Source organism: Nycticebus coucang, chromosome 20, assembly GCF_027406575.1.
Source record: "Nycticebus coucang isolate mNycCou1 chromosome 20, mNycCou1.pri, whole genome shotgun sequence".
Lineage (NCBI taxonomy): Eukaryota > Metazoa > Chordata > Mammalia > Primates > Lorisidae > Nycticebus > Nycticebus coucang.
In genome coordinates, this window is record NC_069799.1 from 32,536,589 (window position 1) to 32,545,309 (window position 8,721).

General features: G+C 38.7%; 2 protein-coding genes across 4 annotated transcripts in view; one reads left to right on the forward strand and one right to left on the reverse strand.

The window, feature by feature from the left end:
- LOC128572662 (zinc finger protein 724-like) overlaps positions 1–5,452 on the forward strand; it is a 66,124-nt gene extending 60,672 nt beyond the window's left edge. Inside the window, exons 4-5 of one of the 3 annotated variants that reach the window (XM_053572687.1) lie at positions 1,692–1,880; positions 3,278–5,452. In XM_053572687.1, coding sequence (XP_053428662.1) covers positions 1,692–1,880; positions 3,278–5,103 — 2,015 coding nt within the window. In that variant the 3' untranslated portion in view covers positions 5,104–5,452. The remainder of the gene's footprint in view (positions 1–1,691; positions 1,881–3,277) is intronic. The other 2 variants (XM_053572688.1, XM_053572689.1) reach the window with 2 other exon arrangements.
- LOC128572669 (protein S100-A10-like) lies at positions 815–1,154 on the reverse strand. The gene has a single exon (XM_053572696.1). The coding sequence runs from the start codon at positions 1,131–1,133 to the stop codon at positions 843–845; it is 291 nt and encodes a 96-aa protein (XP_053428671.1). The 5' UTR covers positions 1,134–1,154; the 3' UTR covers positions 815–842.
- Positions 5,453–8,721: the final 3,269 nt, after the last annotated feature.

An 8,721-nucleotide genomic window follows, 5' to 3' on the forward strand; every position in this document is an offset into this window, starting at 1 on the left:
CAGAGATTTAGTGCTAACTTCTCTCTTTTTGTCTTTGAACTCTCAAGCATGATTCAAAGTCATCTGTGCACCATCATTATAACAATACACAATTTCGTGTGGGTGTACATAATTTTCCCAGAGTTATTTATTTTTATGTAATTTAGTATTATTGTCTAGCATCATTTCATTGTCAGTGAAAGGAGCTTCCTTTAACATATCTTGTGTGGCAGCTTTCAGCATATATTTCTATTGATAAACATTTTTTTTTTATTCATTTAGAAGGGCACTTTCATATATGTTCTTTGATGTTTTTCTTCTTTCGATAGACTATATCACCAAACTCTTTTTTGATGTAAAAAGTTTGTGTTGATTAATCTCCTAATAATCTCACAGGAGCTTGCTTAGAGATGACACATCTATTTTCACTTGCTGCTTTCAAGATTCTCTTCTTGTATGTAACTTTCAAGTCCTGATGTTCATCTGACTTGTGGGTCTCTTTGTGCTTCTCCTAGCTGAAGTATGGTGAACTTCTTGATATTTTATATCTTCTTTCTTACATTTGAGACTTCTCAGTCATTTTCATTGTGGTTTTTATTTATTTATTTTTTTTTTTGAACTAAAAAAAGGATTATGTTTATTGGGGGCAAGGAGAGGCAAACAATGTAAAAAACAAAAGCTCATCTGACATTTAATTAACTTTCTTCTCTGCTTGACAAATGGGAGTTGGATTTCATTTGTATATATTCTAAGGATCCTGATCTGCTCACGAAATCCTTATATAGGGAGAAGCTGTGGGACAGATGTTTGAAGCAATCCTTTGAGAGAACACTTTTCAGGGCAGAGTAATTACTCGGTTCTGCCTACTTCTTTCCCTTCTGTTTCATGTGTACTACAAAATAGTCGTTGCATGCAATGATGAGGCCCCCGATTAGGGAAAAGCAGCTCTGGAAGCCCACTTTGCCATCTTGGCACTGGTCCAGGTCCTTCATTATTTTGCCTAAGGCCAGAGGGTCTTTTAGATTTTCCAAAAATCCCGGGAACTCCTCCATGATCACTCTGAAGTCCTCCTTTGTTAAGTAGCCTTTATCCCCGGCAAATTTATGAAATGTGAACATCATGGTTTCCATGGCATGCTCCATCTGAGATGGCATTTTGGTGAGGTCTCCTGAAGTCTGGGCCGAGAGGTGCGGCAGACGCCAGCTAGCTGGGGCTTTGTTGTGTTCTTCAGCTTCAGAATTTCTGCTTATCCTTTTTTTTTTTTTTGATATCTTCATTTTTCTGATTTTACTTATTTGTCTATATCATACCAATTTCACCCATTTAGCATTATTCAGATAAAGTTTTCAAGTAATTTTGAAGTCTTTTTATGGATGATTCTACATTATTTTATTTCTTTGGGTTATGTCATCCTAATATTTTGTACATGTTACAATCATTCATTTATTTTTGAGAATTATAAAAACCACCGTTTACAAACTTTATGGTATGGCTTTATCCTGCAACATGCTGACATACACTGTACTAAGAAAGTGAGGACCATTACATTTGGACGGTGGTTTGCCTGTGGAATCGTGTGGGTTTTTTTTTTTTTAGTTGAAGCATTTTCCTACATTTCCTCCTAAGAGCTTGTCATCACTTGCTAAACCTGAATCTGTCTGTTGTATTGGAGTCTCTCTGCTGCTGTAATGATATTTTCCCTTTGGTTTCAGCACCTCTGAAACTAAAGCACCATTTCTTTCATCACTCTCATTCATGGGAGACACCAACATCTTTTTGGAAAGACCCTAAAACAAGAAGGATTAAACCTGATGATGCTATTTTTCTTATGGGGACAAAGCTGAAGTTAATAATTTTACTTGGATACGCACCATGCTGTCAAAAATGGGGTAAAGTCTTTGGTGGGTAAATATGACAAACTTTTCTTTCTATTTGGACTTTTAAATTATTTTTTACTACACTTTTCCTTGTAATTTTTTTTACATATATATGTATGTAAATGTATGCACACACAAATTTATTTATTTAATTTGGACTGAGTTTCTATCACCCTGGGTAGAGTGCTGTGTTGTCATACCTCACAGCATCCTCAGTGTTCTGGGGTCAACAGATCCTCTTGCTTCAGCCTCATGAATTGCTGGGACTGAATGTGCCACCATCCTTGAATTTGTAGTAGAGATGGGGTATCATTTTTTTTTTGTCTTTTTTTCTTCAGACAGGGTTATTATGTCTTGGTTACTCTTGGTAGGGTGCTGTGGTGTCACAGCTCACAGCAACCTCAAACTCAGGCTTAAGCCATTCTCTTGCCGCAGCTTCCCAAGTAGCTGGGACTCCAGGTGCCCATCACAACACCTGGCTATTTTTTCTTGCAGTTGTCATTGTTGTTTAGCTGGCCCGGACTGGGTTTGGTGCATGTGGCGGGCATCATAACCAATATGCTATAGGCACTGAGCCCACTCTTTTTTGTCTTTGTGACAGATTCTCAGTTTTTGGCCTTGGTAGAGTGCTGTGGCATCACAGCTCACAGCAACCTAGAACTCTTGGGCTCAAGTGATTCTCTTGTCTTAGCCTCCTAAATAGCTGGAAATAGAGATCTTCACCACAACACCTGGATATTTTCAGGGGCAGGGTCTCTCTCTTGCACAGGCTTGTCTTGAACTCCTGAGCTCAAACAATCCATCCACCTGCTTTGTTCTCCCAGAGTGCTAGGATTACTGGTGTAAGCCACATGGACCAAGCTGCCCCGCCCAGCCTGGTGTCTTACTCTTGCTTAGCTTGATCTCAGACACCTGTGCTCAATTGATCCATTCACCTCAGTCTTCCAGGTTTCTAGGATTACCAACATGAGCCAATGTGCCCAGCATCTATGTTGGCTCTATAACTTAAGCTTGTCTGCTCTGATGTAAATCCTTACCTGGTGTGTAGAATTCCCCAAAATGCAGCATATACATGGAACATTTATTTAAGATAATTAGTGCCGGCGCCTGTGGCTCAAAGGAGTAGGGCACTGGCTTCATATGCTAGAGGTGGCAGGTTTAAACCCAGCCTCGGCCAAAAACTGCAAAAAAAAAAAAAAAAAAAACAGAAGAAGAAAATAAGATAATACTGTAAGATATTTGGGAAATGTAAGGATGATTAAATAATTTAAAACAAAAAGTTAATTGTTGCCTTTGTACTGTATTATGCCATCTTCCTAATGTTCTTGCCATGGTTTTGCAGGTAAAATGTGTAATGTATATTTACTCAATTCTGATAAAAAGTCACTGGCTAAAATTGTTATTGTTTAAATTTCTTTCAGCTGTATGTAATCATTCCATCCAGGACCATTTGCAAGAGGTGGACACAAATATTTTATTCTCAGAGATGATCCTGAGAAGAAATCAAAGCTGTGGCCCTGAGAATTTAAACTTAACAAAACACTGTGAAAGTGTGTATGAGTGTAAGCAGCAGAAAGTGTGTTCCAGTGGACTTGACCAATGTTTAACAGGTGCCTGTGGCAAAGTCCTCCAATGTAGTAAATGTTTGCAAGTCTTCAGACAATTGTCAAGTCTAAATAAACATAACACAGTATATACTGTAGAGAAAACTTTTAAATGTAGAAAGTATGGAAAAACCTCTAACCTATACTCACACATTACACAACATAGGAAAATTTATATTGGAGAAAAACAGTATAAATGTAAAGAAGGTAGCAAAGTCTTCAAATTTTGCTCAAGCCTGTCTAAGCATAAGAGATTTCATACTGTGGAGAAACTCTACAAGTGTGAAAATTATGGCAAATGTCTTAGCCACAGATCAAAATATTGTAACTATAAAACTATTGATACTGCGGGAAAATCCTACAACGATAAAGAATGGGACAAACTTACCAAGCAGTACTCACACCTATCTGGGCATCAAATAATTCATTCTGTAGAGAAACCATACAAATGTCAAGAATGTGGCAAAGCCTTTAACCAGTACTCATACCTTTCTAGACATAAAAGAATTCATTCTGGAGAGAAACCCTACAAATGTGAAGAATGTGGCAAAGCCTTTAACCGTAAATCAGCACTTTCTGTACATCAGAGAGCTCATTCTGGAGAGAAACCTTACAAATGTGCAGAATGTGGCAAAGCCTTTAAGCAATACTCACACCTTTCTAAACATAAAAGAATTCATTCTGGAGAGAAACCCTACAAATGTCAAGAATGTGGCAAAGCCTTCAACCAGAACTCAAATCTTTCCGTACATCAAAGAATTCACTCTGGAGAGAAACGGTATAATTGTCAAGAATGTGGCAAAGCCTTTAACCATAAATCAGCACTTTCTAGACATCAAAGAGCTCATTCTGGAGAGAAACCCTACAAATGTGAAGAATGTAGCAAAGCTTTTAACCATAAATCAGCTCTTTCTAGACATCAAAGAGCTCATTCTGGAGAGAAACCCTACAAATGTGAAGAATGTGGCAAAGCCTTTAACCATAAATCAGCACTTTCTAGACATCAAAGAGCTCATTCTGGAGAGAAACCCTACGAATGTGAAGAATGTGGCAAAGCCTTCAACCAGTGCTCACACCTTACTAGACATCAAATAATTCATTTTGGAGAGAAGCCCTACAAATGTCAAGAATGTGGCAAAGCCTTTGGCCGAAAATCAGAACTTTCTGTACATAAAAGAGTTCATTCCGGAGGGAAACCCTACAAGTGTCAAGAATGTGGCAAAGCCTTTAACCACACCTCAGGCCTTTCTAGACATCAAAGAATTCATTCTGGAGAGAAACCCTACAAATGTCAAGAATGTGGCAAAGCCTTTAACCGGAACTCACACCTGTCTAGACATCAAAGAATTCATTCTGGAGAGAAACCCTACAAATGTCAAGAATGTGGCAAAGCCTTTACCCAATACTCAACCCTTTCTAGACATCAAAGAATTCATTCTGGAGAGAAACCCTACAAATGTCAAGAATGTGGCAAAGCCTTTAACCGGAACTCACTCCTGTCTGTACATAAAAGAATTCATTCTGGAGAGAAACCCTACATATGTCAAGAATGTGGCAAAGCCTTCAACCGGAACTCGCTCCTTTCTAGACATAAAAGAATTCATTCTGGGCTCGCCACCCACAGTTCAGTGGTTAGGGCATGAGCCACATATACCCAGGCAGGTGGGTTCAAACCCTACCCAGGCCTGCTAAACAATGACAGCAACAACAATGAAAAATAGCCAGGCATTGTGGCGGGTGCCTGTAGTCCCAGCTACTTGGGATGCTGAGGCTAGAGGATTGCTTAAGCCCAAGAGTTTGAGGTTGCTGTGAGCTGTGACATCATGGCGTCCTACCAAGGGTGACAGGTGACAAAGGGACAAAAAAAAAAAATCATTCTGGAGACAAACCCTAGAAATGTCAAGAATGTGGCATAGCCTTTAACCAGAACTCCTATCTGTCATCCTCCGTTGAGTCCCCTGGAATCGTAGCTCCCAGCTACCTCAAACTCTTGGGCACAAAAGATTCTTTTACCGGGTGGCGCCTGTGGCTCAAGGAGTAGGGCGCCAGTCCCATTTGCCAGAGGTGGTGGGTTCAAACCCAGCCCCGGCAAAAAAAAAAAAAAAAAGAAAAGATTCTCTTACCTCAGACTCCTGAGTAGCTGTGACTGTAGGAACCCACCAAATATCTGGCTATTTTTATAGATGAAGTCTTGCTTTTGCTCAGGCTGGTCTCAAACCTGTGAGCTCAGGCAATCCACCTGCCTCGGCCTCCCAAAATTCTAGCATTATAGGCATGAGCTACTGGGCCCAGCCTCTAGAACTCCAATTTTTCAGTACATGAAAGAATTCATTCTGGAGAGAAAACCTACAAATGTCAATAATAAGGGAAAGCCTTTAATAGTAGTTGAACCCTTACTAAACACCAAATAATTCATTCTGGAGGGAAGCCCTACAAATGTGAAAAATGTGGCAAAGCCTTCAACCAGTTCTGACACCTTTCTGTACAAGAAAGAATTCATTCTGAGGAGAAACACCACAAATGTCAGCAATGTGGCAAAGCCTTTTATCAGTATGTGAACATTTCTAAACATAAAATAATTCATTCTGGAGAGAAACCTTATAAATATTAATGGAGTGGCAACCCATTTTACTCACATTCAAACCTCATTGTACGTAAATCATACAGGAAAGAAATGCTCCAAATATGAAGAAAGTTGAAGTACCTTTAGCTGGTGTTCATAACTTAGTAAGAATAGAAGAATTCACATTGGTGAAAAATCTTACTAATGTGAACAGTGCGGCAGTGCCTTTAACCAGAGCTCAAACCTTACTACACATAAGAAAATTCATATTGAAGAGAAATCTTACAAATGTGAATAATGTGGTAGAGCATTTCACTGTTCTTTAGCTGTTAGTAAAAGTAAGACAAAATAATACCAGGAAAAGAAATGGTAACAATATGAAGATGTGGCAAAGCTTTGTGTCAGTAGGCACAGTTTTCTGTAAACAATAGAATTCACGTTGAGGGGAAACTATGAATATGAAGAATTTCACAAATGTTTAACTTCTCAAAGCATTCTATAAATGAAAAATTTGTAACAGAGAAAACCCATGCAAATCTGAAGAAAGTGTCGAATCCTATAACCTGTACTTACACGTTTTAGGACATAACAGATTTCATAGAGAAAATCTATATATGTGAAGACTGACAGTATCTTTAAATATTTTTCATGCTTTCCTAATCATAATCGATATGGAAGAAATACTCTACAAATGTCAATCATGTCTCAAAGCCTTAAAGATGTATTTATCCTGTTAGTAGGGCTATGGAGAGACTGGGGCAGATGACACTATAATATCCTTTGTTCAAATAAGAGAAACAAATTGTCCAGAAGGGGCTGTCTTCCAAAAACTGACCTGGTGTTTGCGCTACAAAAATGTATCTCAGAGGTAGAGAGGCCACAATGTGGAGATATGGACAAGGCTCCAAAAAGGGGTCTTTGAAACATGGACACAGCCAGGTGATAATAGCCACAAGTGATTTATTCTCAGTAACATAGTAAAATTTATACCAGTTATATCACAATGACAATATGTGGACATTGATTACAAAGATAGAAATGGGAGGATCCTCCATTCTGGAAGTTTTTCACCTTTCCAGGAAAAATCATAATTTAGCCCCATACCATTAACATAATCAGCATAAGTGGAAAACATCTTACTAAACCCAGGGTCATCTCCACTTGAAGAAGTAGATGTGTTCCTTTTCTAGCATGTACTGTCCTTTAATAAACTTTGTCCTTTTGCATAGTTGGATCTACTTGGTCTGCTCATGTGTTCCACTGTCTTGGTACCAGTAACCATTCTTTGTCACCTGGAACAATAACCATGGAACACATTCCTTGGGTGCTAAAATCTGGAAGGAAAATATACATCTACAGCAAGAAAAGCTAATGGAACAGGAGACTTTCTGAATTCAGTCAGCCTGGTGCGTTCTACGTATTACTACTACTTGTCTCTCACTGTCTTTGCTTTCCAGGTAATATATCTCTTTACGTGTACCTTATCCATCTCCTTTTTCCTTTCTGATCTCCATAATGCACTTCATCCCTCACTTAGCCCTGATATTCAAATGCTTAAAAAGAAACTCAGTCTCCAAAAGCAGGATGTTAAAGCAGATTTTTAAGATCTTGATAACAAGGATGGGGATGAGTAGACTGTGTGAGAAAGCCAGTCCAGAAGCAGACCCCATGAAACAAAACCAGCTTTTGAAAAGTTTCATAGCATTATGTAAAATGATTGTCAGAGATGAAGTTACTCTAAAGGCTCAGGCAAGAAGACACCAGGCCTCAGCCCTTCCCTCAGTAGGACTGTAATGTTCCTAGAGTAAGAAATGGCTCAGGAAGTACCATCTGCTAGGACCATGCCCTCAGTAGTTTATTTAGGGGTTTGATTTTGCATCTTTGTAGTCACATACACACTTAACCTATTATCTGTTAGTTTCACCATTACCTCATTTTACCTATCTGAAATCAACTTGAAAGGAAATATCCTGTTACCACATCAACACAATCACTTTTGCAGTAAACATCTTCTAAACACTGACTAATCTCTGGGCAGGTGTCTAAACAAAATCATAAAGAAGAAAGTAGCCACAGGGGAACAGACTTAATGGAAGACTATCTTCAAGTATTGACTCAGTTTACTCAATATGAACTCTCAGTTTACTCAGTATGAACTAACAACTGTGTCTTTTCCTCAGGGCAGAGCACCTATACACCTCTGACAATATGTTGTTAACATACGTCAACCCTCTGGTCCATATCTCTGAGGAAGGGTGGCATGCCCTTTGATCTCAGGCTTCACGGGGTGCACAGCTTCAGAGAATGGGGTTGTGGAATTTTTAACTCCAGGCAAGCCAACTCTGTGTGTGTCCCAGGGGGGCCCAGGTCCCTTAAGCCTCTGGAAGAATAGCAAGTCATTTTTAACTCACACTGAGTTCACTTTGTGTGCTTGATGTAGGATATATTTATTTCTAAATATTATCCTACATTTCTCTTTTCTGTTTTTTGACGAATATTATTCATATCTGTCATTAAAGCAAACACCTCCACGTAACGTTCATTTTCACTTTGGGCATGCTTCATTTTCTTACAAATTAAATATAAAATGAATCCAATAATTAAAAATAATGCTAATGATCCTACTGAACTTCCTATAAGTCCCTGTATTTTTGGAATAGGATTCAATTCCATCAGCTATGCCTTGTAAAATCTGATA

Bases quoted from the DNA above. Each gene is read 5' to 3' on its own strand.
- LOC128572669 (XM_053572696.1), bottom strand. From the start codon at position 1,133: ATGCCATCTCAGATGGAGCATGCCATGGAAACCATGATGTTCACATTT.